A 21,270-nucleotide genomic window follows, 5' to 3' on the forward strand; every position below is an offset into this window, starting at 1 on the left:
TTCTGATGTGGTTGTCAAAAATCCACTTCTTTTAATTACATGACCTAATCAGTTTTCATTTCTTTTTTGTAATTCTGCTTAAGTGCTCTTTCTTCTTGCTCATTATTTCCACACTTCTCAATTTATCTGTCCAACTTACTTTCTGCATCCTTCTCCATATCTACTTATCAAAAGTCTCGATCCAATCCCTCTCCCTTTTCATCACCCACACTTCACTTCCATAAAACAAGAACTAACATCTCTATGGTATATACATTGTTAAACAATTATTAACATGAAATGTTTGAAACTAAGTTTTTTTAAATTAAGAAAAATCTAATAGCTAAGATTAAACAGAATGGAATGCAAGTGATATACAAAACTTGCAAATTTATTAAGTCCTCTTAGTACTTAAATGATGGGAGCATAGGCACCATGTAATGGTCTTAATCAATATGAATTCTGATCTTTAAATAAAGATTAACTAAATATTTTAAGAAATATTCAGTTAAATTCTTGATGTACTTAAATGACTCACAATTGTAATTTACTTTGCAGTATCTTCAAACACTTTTCCACAACATGAAAGTTTCCAAAATAATAGTAAAAGATATAGAAAACATTTAAACTTTATGTCCTTAATAATAATCATCACCATCATTGCCTTTTCTTTGTATTCGGCAACCTGGAACCCCCTTAAGTATATTATTATCAATTAAAACCAACAGATTAGATGACATATGGCTATAAATTTTATCTGTGTTTGATAATACAATGTGGGGTAGAAACTCCAGATGACCGAAACAATATTTTACAGTTCAAAATGTACCTAAACATATCAGTTTGCATGAATTAATCATGAACAATCTACTCTCACTGTTTCCTAACTTACACTGATAAAGATCTACCACAAATTTAACTACACATTATACTACTGAACAATTTAAAAGTGAGTTTCATAAATTTCTAATGCTGTATGGACGTAGAGATCACTACTATCATCTGTATAGAGTAACATAGTAATAGAAATTCTATAGTAAGCAATAACACAGAAAGAAAGCGATTAACAAATACTAAGTCATTAAACTTAACTAAAAAGAGGACTGATAATTTTTAGAGGTCCTTCCAAAAGGGTTTGACGTTCGGGTCAGAAAAATGCCATCTTAACCGATAATTTAAATCACTGATCATTTTAAATAAATAAAAATACAAATAAAAGCATGACTTTTACTATTGTGAATAATATGTTTACAGTGATTTTTCATGTTGAAAAAGTTTTTTTTTTGAAAAACTAATTTCACAGTAATTCATTTATCTGTCTTACATTAATATATTTATTAATAAACTTTATTTTACCTCAGCTAGTGCAAAATCTGTATCACCACGAGTACAAATATAATGATCAAGATAGTTCCAATTATAGTTTTCTAATTTTTCGGTATTAAATGATACCCATGATACCTCATAAGTGTCATGATCAGGAGCCTGGAATCTGTACCTATAATGAATACTAAATGGTGGATACGGGTGCCTGGAAATAACAAATCAAACAGGTTAATAATGTTTATAATATCTTGGTTAATTTTTTTTTTTAACTTAAAATAATAAGTTTATTAATGGCATATTAAATGTTTACAAATAGTTAACCATAATGTAATCAGGCTGATTTAAATTGAATGGAAATTTTGGATGTTTTTCAGTAGTAAAAATTATAATTTTTTTTTTTAAATCTGGATGTGTGAATAACTGAAAATTTGAAAGCATTTGCTTTCAAATTTTCTTTCCTGGGTGAAAAATGCTTCCACGTTATCAACACTCAAAATGCTTTCAAGATCTACACAGTTAATGTACCTTTATATTAAATGTTACTATTCACTACTATATTAATGTTATTACACTATATTACTGTTACTACTCTACTATTAGTTACTGTCTGCAGTTTAAAATCTCATGAACTTTCAGAGGCCTAATGATTGTCATCAACTATTATGCAGTCTTGTGAATTTATTTTAGAAGATATACAAACATGTAGATGTCCATTGTAATTCTATTTTATGAGAGATTAGGAAACTTGACTTTTTAGAAAGAAATTCCAGCTATTAAACTTATTGCAATGTTTCTGGTCAGGTCATAGGCAGGATGCCTTTATCATATTTTAGCAAAGAAGCATTGGTAATGGACTAAGAGGTGGCTGAAGAGGTGAGTAAGAGGTGACCTGTAGAGTCCAAACAAATACTGAAGGAATCAAGGATAAAATAAAAAAGGCCCCTGTTGAGAAATCACAGCTTAAGTCAACCAACCTCACCCATAACTTCAAGGCTCCTTCTAGCAATATGGATCCATCCAATCACAAAGAAAGTATAATTAGAAAAAAAAATTAACTGTGAAGTTAGTTAAGTAAAATCAATCTATTTATTAGCAAGATATTATGAGCTAAGTAAGTACACTTAGCTAGGAATAGGAAAAAAATTGACATACATTGTTGCACTTTGGACTTAATGTAAATCACATGCCTTTTGAGCATTTTGGAGTGCCAAAAAAAACTAAAATATGTTAAAAAACATTTTTTTAAATATTTTTTTATTTATTTTTTGTTACAATAATAAGTCAATGACTGAATTAAAAAAATGAAAGAATAAAAATATAAATAAGAAACCTTGGTCGATAACGGGTGACACGTATTTCTGAACCATTTAAAACAATACGATGAAAAACACGTCCGATACTTAATTTAAATTCACGAGCAGGTTCAACATCTTGTGTACGAGGCCCAACTACAGCACTTGTTGCACTACTAGTTGTGTTTGACGTTTGTCCAGGTGTACCGGCTATTAATGAATTTCCACATTCAACAATTAATTGAAATCCCTGAAACAAAATATATAAAGAAGAATTTATTTTCTCAAAACAATTAATTTAATTCTTCAAAAAATTAATCTACCAAAAATATATTTATAATTTTTTAGTCTGTAAAGAAAAATCAATTGCAGACATAAAACTTCAACAAATTGTGAGGTAAAATAAACTAAATTTTCATTACCAGTTCAAAAACTTTCATTACCGGTAACAATCCAGTTTAAAAGATTTCTATTGTCATCAACAATTTTAATGACTGAATAAATAATACAGCACACTAATCTTTAATGTGCTGCAATCTGCTGTGCTCTGTCTGTCAGGTTGAAACTTACAAAACCTAGAAAAAAAAATTCTCAACTAGTACCATTTATCCGATAGATAGCACCAATATTATCGCTGTAACAAGCTAAATTCAATTAAAGGGTCAGAGCATGGGAACATAATTGCCACTCTATTATAAAACATAAAAAAGGAATACTAATGATTTATGTTGATATGTCTTGCATCAGAAAGCAAAAAAAAAACTTCAGCAAGATATAACAGTCAGTTTAGGCATCTAAACTAAAGCTGAAACAATATATAAAGAATGATTTTGTTATAAAAAAGACATCGAACCAACAGTTTAATAAGTTTAATTGGGGCAGTCTTATTCCATGAGACACATATCTCACATACAACATCAGGTGCTTCACACGGTGTATTATATGCAGCCAACAAGTTGAAATTTATTCTGTAAAACAATGAAAGTTTTAAAAATAAATTGTCTGAAAGAATTTGGTGCCATTTTGTAATGGTGTAAACTATATTTTGATCTGTTTATAATCCAACAATTCAATGAAAATCAGATCAGTAAAATATTCTCACTTACTCGCTCCATTTTTATATATAAATCAATGTCCAGTAGTGGGTTCACATTTATGCAGGATGCCTTATGAAGAAAACAGAAGGAATTTCAGAACATGTTCTACAAGTAAAAATAAAGAAAAATGTTCAAGTAAATATGAATCTAGAAATATGGTTTGTACAGTTACACCTTGTAAAAGATTTAATAATATTAATTTCTATTCCAAGGGTAAAATGAGGTCACACTGAAATTTGTGTGGCTTAAACTAAGGAGTAAAAAAGGTTTCATATGGTTTGTGACCTGAAAAGTTGAATAAAACAAGACCCAAAACTGTATCTTTAGTAATTTTTGAAAAAGTTATTTTAAAACAAAAAATTAGTGGGTGTGAAGTAATAAGTTAATAAATTATCAATAAACAAATAAAACTTTTCAAAAAAACTGTAGAGGATTTAATTTTGAAAAAATCTATGTAAGCAACAAACATATATAGAGAACATGAGAATATGTAGAAGAGTTTAAGAAATCTAACTTTTATCAAAAACCAAAGAGATCGAAACGTGGCAGAAGAGTACTGTATCATAATTTTAAAGAGAATTAAAAGAAGTAATTGGAAAATATCCAGAAACAAAATCAGCCATTACAAATAAATAAAAACTTATTCCAGATTTACTATTATAATTATTAAAAATTCCTCCAACACTACTTACACAATTTTCTGCTTGATTTAGATTTTTTTGGTTGGTTCTTCTTAATGTATCAGGACTGTTTCAGTTAATTTCAACCGGTTTGAACATTTTTGTGAATAATTCTTCTTTTTTAGTTACTTTTGTTCATATACAAACATTTCTATTTTCATTTGTAGTACATATTCCAAAATGTTTTCAATTTCTTTATGAATACCTTTCTTTTCTCTGTTTAGCCTCTGAAGTAATAACCATAAGTTATTACTTCAGAGGATGAATGAGGATGATATGTATGAATATAAATTAAGTGTAGTCTTGTACAGTCTCAGGTCAACCATTCCTGAGATGTGTAGTTAACTGAAACCCAACCATCAAAGAACACTGGTATCCACAATCTAGTATTCAAATCCATATAAAAGAGATGCCTACACATATATATGTGAGGGACGATCAGAAAGTAAGTTACACTTCCTCTATGAAACAAATACATATTTATAAGACAATTTTTTTTTATTGAACAAAAAGCTTCATATTTTTATCTATTTTTTGACATATTAACCAAGTTTTTCTAAACACTTTTCATACCTTATGATAAGTTTTTCAGTTCCACTCTCATAAAAATTTCGTCAAATTTCCTTCAACCATTTAAGGACCGCTTCCTTCAGTCCATCATTAGTGAAACGCTCCCCTCCCAGGTCTCGCTTGAGAGGACCAAACAGGTGGTAGTCGCAGGGTGTTAGGTCAGGGCTGTAAGGTGGATGAGACCACACTTCCCACTTGAATTTTTGCAGTAACTCCTTTGTTACATGAGCTGAATGAGGAGCATCAATGTCATGAAGTAAAATGACCCCATTGCTCAGTCTTCCAGGTCTTCAATCTTTACTGGCTTTATGCAATTTTTTTAGTCTCACAATAAGATTCGGCATTGATTGTTGTTCCTCGGGGAATAAATTCAGTGTAAACAACTCCCTCAGAATCAAAAAAGACTGTCGGCATAACCTATCGAACATGTGGAAATGTTTGCACTTTTTTTTGGCATGGCGAATTTTTGTGTCTCCGTTCATGTGATGCTCATTTAGTTTCAGGAGTGTAATGAAGCACCCAGCTCTCATCCCCTGTGATGATCTGTTTCAAAAACTGTCCCAAACAAACTACCATAACTGATGTTAAGTTCACTCGCAATCTCTCTAATTTTAATGTGCTGGTCACTCAAGATCACTTCATTCACGTGTTCCACGTTACCTGTTGTGTCTGCAGTTGAAGGACACCCAGCATGCAGTTCGTCACTCACATTTGTTTTTCCGTTTCTGAACATTTGGCACCATTTTGTGATCATAGGGCATGACACTGCATTCTCATTGTACACCTCAACAACTTGGTGATGAATTTCACAACAATTGTAATTTTTTACCCACAAAAATTGGACTGCTGAATGCATTTTTAATCTGGACAAAATCCCTATAGGACACGCCATATTGACAACAACACTACACACATATTGAAAATCATACAGAATTGCTGCTGGGGGAGTGTGAAGACAACACAACCAGTGCTGTCACTACAAGACATTAACATGTACCTTTCAGTTCAAGAACATGGCGAGGGTGTAACTTATTTTTTGACACATCTCTCATATGTACAGAGTTTGTTTTTGCTTAAAACTTAAAAATCAATGGGTCAACCTGAAAAATTCTTTCACAATTTTTTTTTTTGTTTAACTTCAAGGATGGCTTTAAATTAAACATTTATCCAAATAATTTCATTACTTGGTGGGCAATAAAACTTAGGCAGCATGTTGTATTTCAAAGAGCAACTGTCTAATTCTAGTTGGAAGATTTTTAACAACAGTTTTGACAGCAAATCTAATTCTAGCTGTCTAACTCCAGTTTTAAGATGAAATAGCTGACTTATTAAATGTTGAAAAAAATTAGAGAATTTTTTTTTAAAGATTCCATATCATATATGGAATCATTTCACAATGTAAAAATATAATGATCAGATTTGAGATATTAATTCACAAATGGCTGTTAGAAATTCATATTCAGATTTTTTCAAAGAATTAGTTTAATATTAGAGCCTTACAATCGTAAGGCTCTAATATTAAACTAAACAACACAGAACATTCAATATGATCATGAAGTAAGAGTCCTGCTTGTTTCTTAGGATTTTGTGATTTGAATTATTCACATGTATATAAAAAAGATGAACTGAACCTCCTACCAACATCTGAAAGTTCTGGAAATATAAGAAGCACGTTACAATAAGCTTGAACTGAGCTTGGTCACTCATTTAAAATGAGTAACCACTTTAGATCATTATGTTAACATATAAATTACAAATAAATATGCAAAGTATTACGATAATGAAAAGAAAACTCTCTAAATGAAGCTTCACGGAAAATCCTGAAATAGATATTACATGGATGTTGTAACAAAAAATATCTAAAAAAGGTACTGAATACAGTAACTTCTAGCAACAAATTTAGTAAATAAAATAAATAATTTTACATTTTACCTGAGCAAGTCTTTGTGAAACTAATTCCTGGAAGACTTCCTGAGTGGATAATGGCTTCCTATAAATCGCTCGTTGCTGAGCATAATCTGCATTTACATCATCCGGCAACAGATTATAATCAGAAAATACATAATCATTTTTTAAACAATGCTCATCAGGAAAATAATCAGTAGTAATTGGTAAACATGCTGGAATTGTTAATGACTTCCAATCAACACCTATTATAAAGATAGAAACAGTGATTTAATACATATTAATATTTTAATGACAATAAGAAAAAGATAATAACAACAATCATAATACTACAGTAACAGACAAAATAAACCATATGTTACAACAAAGAATTTATAAAATTTATTGAATAATATTTTTCATTCCATCATACACTGAATTAAAAATTATAATATTAAAAAATATGTTTACCACAAGATATTTTTCACATTATGACTTTGAACAAGATTCTTAAAAGGGACATAACATCAAATGACATTTCCCTTTAAAGCTGTACTAAAATTTAAATCTAAGCAGTAAATGATTGCAGGTCTTCCAAAATATAAAACAGAGCTGTGCGCTATAATCTATTTAAGGGAAAACAAAGATTCGGCACAATATTAAAAAAAATATATATATATATATATCACACATACTCGTATAGATATATTTTTTTAAACATATTTACTACTGTATCAAATAACGCAATTTAAATTATTAAAATATTATAACCAACAGATACAGTCAGAATAAAAAGGTAAGAAAACTTACCTAACTGTAGAGCTTTTGGAGTGTCACATCCATTCAAGCAAATTGAATACTATAGAACAATATTTAAACTGGTAAACCTGATATAATAACTAAATGATTTAACTATAATACCACTCATTATCATGCCATAATAGGTAGTAGAGGTTTTAATTTATTGACATAATATATACACACATACTGATGAAATTTATTTTAATTTAATTTTATTTTAATTAATGTGTAATTTATATTTTTGATTGGTGAATATGGTGTTACTCTTTGGAGTTAAGTGTTCTTACCTTTTTATTTTATATCTGGAGGTTATAATATTATAATTTTTTAACACACACATGAGCGCACGTGCACACGAGCTTCAACATCCAACACCATCTGAATTTATTGGTCTAAACAGAAGTTGGACCTGAAGAAAGGTGCCATTTAATTGTGGGGTTGGAAATAGTGTTCTTTAGTCACTTTCTAACACTATCTCTATAGTGATAACATGACAAATCCTTTTTAGTTTAAATTTTAGGGCGACTTGAATGAGCTTTGATTTGATGGTTGTTTTGATTATCTTGACAAAAACCAAAAAGTAAATAATAATTCAATTTGAGAAAAGTTTTAAAAACTAAAAAGAAACCTAACTTTTTAAATAATATTCAAATGTATTGACACTCAATATTCTATTAGTAGTGCTCATAGTGGGACTCTTTAGAAGTAATATTCCATTTGCATACTGTTTCATTTTCAGCCTACAGCTATGTAAATGAGTTGTGTTTTGTACTTTCCATGATTTTTTGATAAAAAAGAAAATGAAGACTCTAGAAGAGCAATATGTTCATGCAGAATTCTGTTCTAAATTGTGCAAGATGTACAAAAAACTGAAAATGCTGTGAAAAGCTGATGGGAAAGAATGTATGAGGAGCCTTACACTGTGTTATGATTGGTATCAGCGCTTTGAACTGAACTTGCCAATGATGTTCCAAATGTAAATATGATAATTGTCTTCTACATTTGGAATTGAGTCCTTGATTGGAAGTGAAAAGTACATTGGAAGTAAAAGTACATCTCATATGGCGATAATATTAATAAATTTTATTTAGAAGTATTGTAATGCTTGAGACTGTCAGAAATAGACTTGAAACATATATTATAATTATGTAAAACATATTTGTTACATATACATATATATATATATATATATATAAATATACATTTCTCTGGGCTGTACTCAAATAGACCGGAAACATGGTTGCTGCACCATTGACAGTGTTCCTGCACATTCACCACTCCTTAATCAAGGGTTTTGGTAAAGCACCAACTGTTGTGTTCCACTTCCATATTCACCTTATGTAACGGTGAACTTCTTTCCACTTCCAATAATGAAAGCCACCTCAGAAGAATATCTTTTCTAGATAATAGAAAGAAATATACTTTGGGTTAGCGTACTACAAAATGTGTGTACCACAATACATTCCAATAGTGCAAAAAATGCTGAGAGCACTGTATATTAACAGTCGAGGTCAGTACTTTGAAGGAGATAAATTTAATTAATTCTTATAAAAAGTAAACAGAAAATTTTTGAAAAAGTCTGATTTATTTTTTGACAAACCTTGCATGAGCAGTGTTGTGAGTGATTTAGTAATTTCAAATTAGAGTAATGATCAAAAACAATGAAACATGTGGATAGATGACAGCTCAATTATGACAATTACACTGGAAAGTAATTTTCATCATACTTATTATCATGGAAAATTATTGGCTGACTGTCTACAAGGTTTATAAAAAGTGGGAATTTGTACAAGTTCCTGCCACCTGTTTTAGCAAAAAAAAATAAAAAAATAATAATAACTCCTGACCATGAACAAACAAAAAAAAAAATTTTAACAAGTGATGAAATGAGGGGGGTGTATGGTTGCAACATGGAAACCAAAGCACAACCATCACAGTGGATGGTAAAATAATCACTGTTCCCAAAAATTGCACAACAAGGTTGCTCCAACATGAAGGTCATATTGATTGCATTTTTTTACTATAAACTTGTCATTAAGCTGGAGTTTGTCCACTAAGGTCAAACTTACAGGAAAGAATTTTATTTGACAGTAATGTAGTATTTAAGGAATGTAATGAGAATGAACCAGCTGGAAGTGTAGGTAGGTAATTCATGGATGATGCACCATGGTTGGTTAACGCATATGCACATGTGTTAGTGAATTTCTTACTAGAGTTTTTAAAGAAACATATACTGACAATACCCTACACTCTCCAACTTGACTCTTGCAGATATTTTTTTTCAAAATTACAAATTGAACTTGAAAGGTAATCATTTTTAAACAATTCAAGAAGTTAAAGAAAATTCACTGTGAGACCTTAGAGACATAAGAAAGTAATTCTAGGTTGAGACAAAAAAACATATCACATCAATAATGGATTTTAGAATAGCTATATCTAGTTGACTTACATATAGATAGATTTTAGAAATAGGATGTCAAGCTTTATCTAAGCTTGGCATCCTACTTTTGTGTACTTTAATGCACACTACAATGTTTTCTACTTTAATATACTTCAATCATTAGTTTGATTTTTTATTTAATCCCTAAGGACTCTAGTACCAGGGCAGTCCCACATCAGAAATTACTAACAAACTAAGCCCTAATAAGGAAGTACCCTAGTGGCTAATTCAAGGTGTCGGCATAATGCCATAGATGGATCCAGAGCAGAACAAACAAAATTCCGTAATATCTATTCAAAGATGAAAAAATTAGTAGGGATGGGAAGGAAAATCAACTTCTTCATTTTGTTATTCATAGTAAGAGCCCATTTCATGCCGGTGTAATACAATTACTGATTCCAAATGCAATGATCAGATAGATTTAAAATGATCTTAAGGAATACTTATGTTCATCATATCACCCATACTGCATCTATTTTGTTGCTGCTGTAGTTAATAGTAATTATTTGTAATTGACGATAGTAATAAAAACAAATTTTTAAATTTATTAACCTATTAACTTATTTGCATCATTTACCATTAATATTTTAATTATATAGATAATCTTAAACAATTTCTTAAAATTTTAAATTTAAAAAAAAAACAAATTATTTTAAGAATTAAATAACAAATAGCTTATGAAATGACCGTGGAGTTAACAAAATCTTATTTTTGTAGTATTATTTTTGTTTTATACCCACTTTTTCTTTTTCTTTCTTGCCTTAATATGTAACTCCCCTCCAAAAAAATATGATAAATCAACAATAAAATTACACCTAATAACCAAGAATTCATACTAAATTGTACTTATAAAAAACAATTTTGACAAGTTTGTCTTGTTAAAAAAGTGGCACTGAAGATACAATGATACTGAACCGTAGATGAAATTACAGAACAAATATTTTACAAATGCAAAATTAAATCACATTTATGATGAACACTACCATGATGGGATACCAGCTTAATGATCAGATTAGAATAATCTTCATGAAATCATATCACATGGTAAAATTGCATTCTCTGTAGAATGGTATGAAGGAGTAAAAAAATTATTTCAAAAGAACATTTCATCTAATTTAATTTATAATTAATTTACAATAAAACTTTTAAAATTAAAATAGCCAATAATTAGTTTTTTCAATCACATTTTTTAATATTATTATTTTAGCTAATCTGACTTAATCCAATATATTTTAAATCATGTTAAAATTACTGAAGAATAGATAGCCTTAACTAAACACATAAATCCAACAATATGTTCAACTGGAAACTGGTAATTCAAACCACTCACTTATGAACTATAAATCCATTAGAAGAAAAACCAAAACAATTTTATTCAAGATATTTTTACATTATACAATAACAGAAACATACAGACAGAAGGTAACATTTAAATTTGAATTGCGTAACTTACAAAAATTGAACATAAACATAAAAATAAAAGAACATGATACATGTAAATACACAATTTGATCATTTTTTGTGCAAAAAGGTAATTATATGATTTTTTCTTATCTTTCATTAATTTTTTTTAAATTAAAATTTTAACTGTATGTTCATACATAAATCAAATATCAGTGTATAGTTAAAACTGAGGAACTATAGGGCCAATTTGATTATTACTTTATCAGTGTATTTATTGCATTTTGATAAAGATTTTACACATAAAGATAAAATCAATAGTGGGTGAATAGTAAAGTATAAACCAAGAAAGTCATATTTAGAGAATAATTTTTCATTTAATAATATTTTGAGTAACTGACTAAATCATGTTCTATAAGAGGTGATAATTTTTTTATTCTGTTAATTAATTTATTAAAATTGAAATAACTGTTCTTAAAATTCAATGATCTGAGATGATGGAGAACTTATGATTCAAGAAGGAATGATCTGAGATTTAATGCAAGAATCTTGTTAATTAACAAGAAGTTTTTTCATGTTTACTTTTTATACAATTCTTTATTGCAACAATATTCCCTTTCAAAATAGTGTGAACAGTTTTTAAATATTGGACATTTAGTAATAATAGATTAGCAGCACTGTTAATGAGAAAAATATTGTAGGCTTTCAGTTATTTAGAATAATAAATGAAGGTAATTTTTTTTGAAATTACAGGATATTTTTGTGAGTGTATTGTCTTAAAATAAATACAGTGTACATAAAACCTGTGATGACTAACTAAATATAATATAACCTTGGTACCTATATTACAATAAACTTGGGCACTCTTCTTTAGGTAAGTAGGACATGTTTATTTTTGGTAAACTGAACTGAATGGAATCCTAGGTTCAATGGAACTTTTTCCTGTCCTTAGACATTCAAAGACAGGTTAGATTATACTTTAATCTTCAATTAATACTTTATTTGCTATGCAAACTGCTATTTACACAATTTTATACTTTGGGAATAAAAGCATCTTGTGGAATAATCTTAACTATATTATATTAAAATAAGAAATAAATCACTGATACTTAAATAAACTTATTATATGAACAAAACATGAATATTACCTACAAAAAAAAGAGAAATAGGAAATCAGAACAATCACTAAGAACATGTGGAAATATACCTCCCAACATAGCACAAAAACAGAACATTACACAATGTGCACCCTGCATTTTATGAAATACATACATTTAATATAATTTATTAGAATGTAACAAAAATTACCATGCAAATGGATCTGCAAATACATACCTTAAAATATAAATAATAATAATAACACAATTGATATTTAATGTACTAATATGAGTAAATACTGAATCAACACGAATTACACATTTCTTAGTAAACTGAGTAATTTAATTTCATCAAGGCCCAATAAAACTGACAAAATGTCAATTAACCTTTTACATTATGTAACCAATTGAATCCATTGTAGACAGAGATATAATCAAAATCTTATTAGGACACTGGACATCTTTGTACCAAACCAAGATTTCCCAATTTCACACACCCACATGCCACCAACTATCTAACCCATTTCCATACTAATCTGCTATATAAACTAAAAAATAATTTTAAATTAAAATTCAACATAATAATTTCTCTCTTAAGCAAACTTTTATATGCTGTTTTACTCTAATATTTATGATCTTAATTTTTTTCAATCTGCATAATATTTAAAAAAAAATTTTAATAAAACTAGAAACAAATGCAACAATTTACATGTTATTTTTGTTTGATGTAACAATAATTATGAGTAACAACAAGTTAAGTTTACTATAATGTTTGTCCAAAAGAAAAAATCTAGTCTTTGAAGAGTTCTGATCCTTGTTCTTTCAGCATTATCTTGAGACTTTCAATAAATTTTGAAAATAAGCAATAGGAATATTGTAAATTATACATAAAAAGCATCCTATTTTTCAGCCATTTTTGAGAGTGTTATTTTAATGTTCAGTAATTTCATTAATAGAGTAAATATGTGATAGATAAAAGAGTAAGTGCTATAAAAAATTAGCATCATTTAAGTGTAACTAAGAAGCTATTACCTCTGTCAGAAAAATGAACATGTTCTTCTGCTCATATAACTACTAGCAGTGTTGTTAAAATACAGTTCATAAGAAAAATATTTTTTTTCTTTACAGAGAGCTGAAATACCAATTTTTTAATGGTTGACATAATGAAACAGACAATTGGAAAAAATTAAAATGACAGATTAAAGTACGTTCATAAATGTATTTAAATGCTAACATTTTTAAACGATTAACAAATTTATTGAATACTGAAATTTCACCACTGGAAAAATAGCTTATAAATGATTTGCTGCAATTGCTATGCGGTTTCTTCAAATTGAAACTTTAGACTAAAGCAGACAAGAACAATATTTAATAGGTTATAAAACACAATTTTTTCCAAATATACTTCTTTAAAGACAAGCTTTTTCTTCTGTGATGTATACTATAACATAGTAGTGAATAAAACAACCATAAAAAGACAAAAAGTTTCTAAAGGAAATTAATACTATGATAAAGGAATAAGTTAGTCCTTTGTCAAAATACTTAAATAACCTAGTTAATGGTTCTCTGAAAGTTAGTTTTGTTCTTTTTTTATACCGTAACTGTGTATATCTATGTTTCTTAAATCTATTTTTTAAATTCTCATAATGCAATATTTCAGTTTTTAAAGCTTTTGTACTTTTTCCTTTAAAAATTACAAAAAGTTTTGACAAAATAAATATATAATTCCTGCATTAAAAAAGGTGGATTATTGGACTAAAAATAAAAATTACAAATTTATTAAGAAGCCCTTCATTTTTAAAAATTATTTTTTTTTAAATTTTTTTTTCTTTTTCTGTTTAGCCTTCGGAATCACCATAAGGTATTACTGCAGAGGATGAATGAGGATGATATGTATATGAAGGTACATGAAGTGTAGTCTGGTACAGTTTCAGGTCAACTATTCCTGAGATTTGTGGTTAATTAAAACCCAACCACCAAAGAACACCGGTACCCATGATCTATTATTCAAATCCATATAAAAGTAACTGCCTTTATTAGGATTTGAACTTTAGAACTTTTGACTTCAAAATCAGCTGATCTGTGATGACAAGTTCACCACTAGATCAACTCGGTGGGTTATTATTATTTTTTTAAACTAACATCATCTAACCTAAGATAATGGTGGATCATTAGAGACATCATTTCATATTAATGTATATCTATTAAATTGGCAGAACCACGTTGAAAATTTGTAAATTAAATTGTAGGAGAATCGGACATATCAGCAAATAAAAACAATTTTCAGATACTTTTATTTGAAATCAAATGTTAATTTGTTTTATTATGAAAGAGCGGGGCATCAACAGCTATGGTCATTAGCTCAGTGGAAATTGGTAGCATATGGAAAGCTGCCATTCCTGACCAGCATAAAGACCCATTGAAAATTAAACAAAAGCTTTATTTTTCTAAGGTAAACAATCGATATATCTGCCATTTTTTTTTCTTCACAAAAAACTGCTCCAAATTTTTGAAGAGTTTTGATTAAAATCTAAAATCAAAAAAGTTGGTCCCCCTATCATCATGTATACTGTAATTTTTTGAATACTTAACACTTTGAATATGTACAAATACATACATAATCAGTAACATTAGTGTGCAGATTAATCTGAACACAGAGAAATTTTTGTTTATTTCTATGTAATGGGTACACTGCTTAATCACACTCATTATTTAAGTTAACTGTATAATGTTATGTTATTGTTCTTTAGTTTTTTAACAATTTTCATGTTATAGTGTTTTGTGAAAGTCGATTACATTTTTTTATCGCAAAATCAAATTTTCATATTCTTTTGTTCTGTATGTCTTGAATATATAATAATGGACATAACTCCAATAAAGGGTTTGGAAGAAAATTATTTATCTTTCTGAACATCCCAGTATGTCACAATGAGAACTAACTTCTGAGTGGGATGTTGAACTTGGGACAATAAATGCTATTTTAAGACAATTTAATGAAACTGGATCCTTTTCAGCTCAAATGAAAGGCAAATGTGGCTGTAAAAGAAAAACTATTCTAAACAGGATCAGTTATAAATGAGAAAAAGTAAACTTGATCCAAAATTATCTGATGTGGACCTAAATCGAGAATTAGCAGCCAGTGGAACAGATTTGCATGTGACAACTGTTAGACGCCAACTCCTTACAGCTGGATGGAAAGCTCATTGGCCAGGTAAAAAGCAGTTTTTAACACCAGCAATGTGCAAAAAAAAGACCAAGGTCCAGTTAGCATGTGCTAAATGGACCATGGATTGGCATATGAAGCTTGTTTTTGACTTTCACAAAACACTATAGCATGAAAATTGTTAAAAAACCAAAGAATACTGGAAAAATGTTGTGTTTTCCAATGAGCCACATTTTTATGTTTTAAAAATGTGGCTCCCTTTGTCCCTTTGTAGGGACAAAGGGCTTTATACATTAGAAAGGCATCAGATGAAAGTTCATCACTGACTATACCCAACAATCAGTTAAACATTAACTTCATTACTTCCAGTAGATGGTATGTTGAAAAGTGATGGATAAGATTCTAAAGGAAAGTGTTCTGACATAACTTCAAAACAAATTCCTACAAGGCAACAGAATGTTCCAACAACATTTGGCGCCATGCCATACTGTCAAAAAATTAGAAAAATTTTTCAAAGAATGAAACATTAAAGTCCTCCTCCTGTGGCCAGGCAACTCCCCAACTTAAACCCAAAAGAAAATTTTTGGGCAATAGTAAACAAAACGACTCTCAAAAATGAATTGTATAACAAAAATTGATCTCATTAAACCAATATCGGGATGGTTTCATGATGAAAAGATCAAAAAAATGTGTGGTACACTTGTTGAATCAAAGCCAAATCGTTTATGTGGAGTGATTAAGAATAAAGGAGGGCATATTATTAACTAGATATTCAAATATTGTAATGATATGATTTTTTTTCTAAATAGTTGCTTTTTATTAAATAGCACCTGTGTTCAGATTAATCTGCATACTACTGTACATACAGAAAGAATTTTAGTTTACATATTTAACTTTATACATTTGGAATTAACTTTAACTCCAGAAAGTGCCCATAGCAATTATTCATAATTTTCACTATGTAATATACTCTCCCACGGGTATAAGAGTCATTCAATGATAAAAGAGACAAATGGCAACAATGAAAAAATTATTAAATAAAATAAACAGAAATTGTCTGACGTTCAAGTTGGCACCTTGACAGAAAATATCAGCTATTTCCATTATTATAACTTCTTTTATTTATTTCAAAATCTCAGCTCTGCTTGAAACATGTATCGTGGAAGAGCAGGGTGGTGTGATAAGATTTTTATTTTCTCAAGGTGTAAAACTGACCGAAATTCACTTGCCAATGTTAAAACAGTATGGCAAACAGTAAGTTAAACATGTATTAACCATGCAAATTTTTGTAAGTGGATTAATAAGTTTAAATCAAGCAGGAAAGTGTTTGTCGCAAATTTTTATTACAGCAGGAAACTGGTGCAAGTTTCAACTGAAGCTTTGAATAATCTAATTTACGACCTTATTTGGAAGAACAGACATGCAGAATTTGGCAATTTTCTGAAATTTGAAGTGTGAGTATCAGCACAGTTCATTGCATTATCCATGATAAATTTAGGTGGGTTCTGAGACAATCGACTCAAAATCACAAAGATGCTCAAATTCACATTTTTACAAAACTTAAACAACGGTATACAGAGAAAGATAATACTTTTTTAGATCATACAATAATTATTGATGAAACTTGGATTCATCATGTTGGGCCAGAATCCAAACATCAGAATATGAAATGGAAACATTTGAGTTTGTCTAATAAATAAAAAAAAAACCAACCTGTGTGTCAGTTGATAAAGTTATGCTAATGGTGGTTTGGAAGGAACTACAAAAGCCCTATTTAATGTGATTATTTGGAAGAATAACATAAAATCAGCAGAAAGTACTATTGTGACATGCTAGAAAATAAAGTGAAACCCACACAATAAACAGGAAATGTCCTGATTCTATCTTAAAAGGTGCAATTCTTATGCATGATAATGCTCACCCCCATACTACTTAAAAGTCATGAGAAGCTATTCAAAAATTGGTTGTCAAGTTGTTACCACATTTAGTTCACAGTTCTCTTCTCGCATACTCAGATTTTCTTTTTGTTTGTCCTCTCATTGTTTTTACATGGCACCAAGTTGAGCAACAATGAACAGGGTCAAGAATGCAATACGAGAATGGTTCATGGCTGAGATACCAAAGTGAACAATTCTTCATTATTAGAGTAAGAGAGCTCATGAAAAGAAGATGGGATATGTACCTAAATTTAGCCTGGGATTATGTTGAAAAGTAGCATTAGTTTCATTGTCATTGAAAAAATAATATGTTTTGTAGTCATTTATTTCTTTAATTATTGAATGACTCTCGTACCTGGGAAGAGTAAGCTAGAAGCTAAATTAAGGATTTTTTTTATTGGAATTTCCATCCAAATTTCGTATTGGAATCTGAATCCATAGCTATACCTATCTGTCAATAAAATAGATCATATGCCTAAACTACATAATCGCAGATACTTTTAATATATTTCTAACAAAAAATAAAAAGTGTAAGTAATTTCATGTTTGTTGATTTACTAATGTTAAAAAGCACTTATTTATAAAAATAATAACATAAAATACACTGCTTCAGTTATTATTTATAACAAATAATATAACAATACAAAGAAAAGTGCAAATGTGGACAAACAGCATGCAGAAGAAACATTAAAAAAATATAATGCAAATAAAAAGTGCAAAATAATAAGAGAAAGTGCATACACATATGTAATAATCCTGAAGAAAATTAAATACAGATAAAATAAGAAAAAATTACTGACATTAAAAAACATGAAAAAGAAAGATAGATTGCATAATTTTGAATATATAGAGTTTTTTTTTTACCAAACCTATTATAACTTTATGGACGCATCACGAAGAATAGGTAGTATTAAAAATAATACGTAGTAGTTCGAAGTAGTTACAAAATAACATCATCCAGATGGTCAGACAGACATGTAAACAAACATTATTAAAATATGTTATTTTTTTAATAATAAAAAAGTCTTAAAAAAATAATACTTTTATGTTCAATAAATAAAAAATAAATATATGCACTGCGAAATTAGAATATAATAAATTATTAAGGTAAAACAGATATGAAATGACATGTTAACTAGAAAATAACATGTTAAATAACTAGAAATTACATTTAGGTGTAATAGTTGAATTCCATATATGTTTAAATTCTAGTGAATTTGATATTTAGAAAAGGAAAAATATAATTAAACGAATAGAATCTATGTATAAATATTCCATATATCTTCCTAGCAATGGAGATCAGACCTGTGTGAGGTTAATAATAAAAAGGAAATATTTGAAAGGTAAAGAACTACCTTGAGGGTAAGGTAAAATAATTGAAGTTTAGAACGTTAGAAAGAAATGAAATGGCAAAAGCAGGCTTCTAAAAACAGTTCTACATTATTTAACATATACTTAAGGAGGTAGGTTATGATGATTTGTTAGCTAAAAATTTCCAAACATATTTGTAAAAATATTTTCATTACCTATGAAGTTCAATTCAACATTTCCACTTCAAAGTAGCACCCATGAAAGTTCAAAAACTGATGTAAGATTTCTCTGACTCGCTGAATATATTCTGAAAGTCAATTTTCATTGGTGTTCAGTCCCTCTTTTGGCTTTGGTTAAACTTCTTAATCTTCTAAAATTCTCTTACCTACTACTTCAACTTTACTTCTGAGAAACATGAGACAAAAAGTGGAGACAACTGCCATATTCTTGGAGTTCTAAAATTTGCACTATGAAAAGTGTGAGCTGGATGATCCACCACTTCATGTTGACCACCCTCAATGTTATCAGCTTCATGTTGGTTTTCCTACAGCCACGTCAAAAGTTCAATGCAGCAGTTTGTATTGACAATCTGGCACTAAGGAATCGATTCTTTTTATCTGGTGTAACTGATGTTGAATGAGATGAGAATCAACTTTATATAAAAATTTTGCTCTTTCAGATATATATTATTTTCATGTTTGCAGCCTTGATGTGCCTTCTTTGGATTCAGTGAGGCAAGGTTCTTTCACTGAGAATATTACTACTTGTATTAAGATCATAATAGCAACACATGACAACTCACAACAGAAAATAAATCTATTACATTTTACACAATTTCCATCAGCAAGTGAAGAAAATAAATATCACTGTTCTGGCTTTTAGGAAAATTAACATAATTCTAGTGACAACATGTCACATGTTGAGATTGTTGAGGAATATGTAATGACAAATCCCACACAATAATTCTGCAATCACGTAAGTATGATGGATATTCTAACTATGGTCTTCAAGGACTACCTCTTGAACTTTGGTTACATTACCAAATGATGTCAATTACATCAGTGTCCCATATAAAACGCAACCCAACCTTATATTGGTAGGTATTGAAATAATAAAAAGGCGTGTGTAAATGTAAATGTAATTTTTATTATTACCATCCATTACCTTACATTTAGAGTAAATGTTGGAAGTGGCCGCCATCTTCTTGAATACAAGCTTCAATTCTTTTTACAGCGTTTCTTGCAACTTTTTTCAAAGTTTGTGACTGGATATTTAATACAGCTTGTTCAATATTGACTTTCAATCGTTCAAGTGTTCGTGGTTTGTTGCTGTATGCTTTTTCTTTGAGGTAACCCCGTAGAAAAAAATCCGCCGCACTCAAATCTGGAGATCTTGGTGGCCACAAGCCTCGACCGATAACACGATTACCAAAGAATTCCTCGACGAAATCAAAAGTTGAACCTGCATAGTGCGATGTCGCACCATCATGTTGTAGCCAGCAGTATCTGTCTTCCTCTTCCAAGAGTGCGATGAACTGAAATAAAATATCCTGATATCGTTCTGCATTAATGGTGTACTCGAAAAAAATAGGACCGACTATTTTCTTCCGCGATATCGTGCACCACACGCCCAACTTCTGCGGGTGTAATTGTTTTTCATGATAAACGTGGAGATTTTCAGCACTCCAAATTCTACTGTTTTGGCTGTTTACGTAGCCATCCAAATGAAACCGTGCTTCATCTGTGAAAAATAACGAATCCATAACATTAATTCCCTCAGGCAGAAATCGACGGAACCGTTGACAATATTGTAGCCGTTTTTCTTTGTCAGGCTCAAGAAGTTGATGAACCATTTGAATGCGATAAGGTCATAATTGTAATCGTTTGGTTGCCCGATGAACAGTTGATTTATACAAATTAATTTCAGCAGACAAACGTCTGATCGATTTATTTGGCGAGGCGAGTAATCGGTCTTTGATTTCAGTGACTGTATCTGTATTCAACACTGACGCAGATCTTTTGTGTTCCTTGTTCTTAACAGAACCAGTCTCTCTAAATTTTGCAACTAACCTTAATACTGATATTTTGTTAGAAGCTGGTTTATCTGGGTACGTATGGCGAAACAAATCTTGCACTGCAACCGCTGATTTTGTACTGAAGTACGACTCAACAATGAAAACACGTTCACCTAGCGAAAACACCATCTTGTCTCTAGCAATACACTGAACGTTATGATTGCATTGTTGTTACTATCGGTAGAGTTCTACTGTGTCGCTGCGATGTTCAGATGTTG

General features: G+C 29.7%; 1 protein-coding gene across 3 annotated transcripts in view; it reads right to left on the minus strand.

Annotated features, from left to right (window-relative positions):
* The window catches only part of Iml1 (GATOR complex protein Iml1), a 199,049-nt gene that overhangs the window by 106,287 nt on the left and 71,492 nt on the right, over positions 1-21,270 (minus strand). For all 3 annotated transcript variants that reach the window (XM_075365142.1, XM_075365139.1, XM_075365140.1), the window contains 3 exons: positions 6,877-7,094; positions 2,636-2,847; positions 1,336-1,510 (listed from right to left, as the gene is read on the minus strand). In XM_075365142.1, the coding sequence (XP_075221257.1) occupies positions 1,336-1,510; positions 2,636-2,847; positions 6,877-7,094 (605 nt within the window). The remainder of the gene's footprint in view (positions 1-1,335; positions 1,511-2,635; positions 2,848-6,876; positions 7,095-21,270) is intronic.

The sequence above is a fragment of the Lycorma delicatula genome, chromosome 4 (genome assembly GCF_047948215.1).
Source record: "Lycorma delicatula isolate Av1 chromosome 4, ASM4794821v1, whole genome shotgun sequence".
Classification (NCBI taxonomy): Eukaryota; Metazoa; Arthropoda; class Insecta; order Hemiptera; family Fulgoridae; genus Lycorma; species Lycorma delicatula.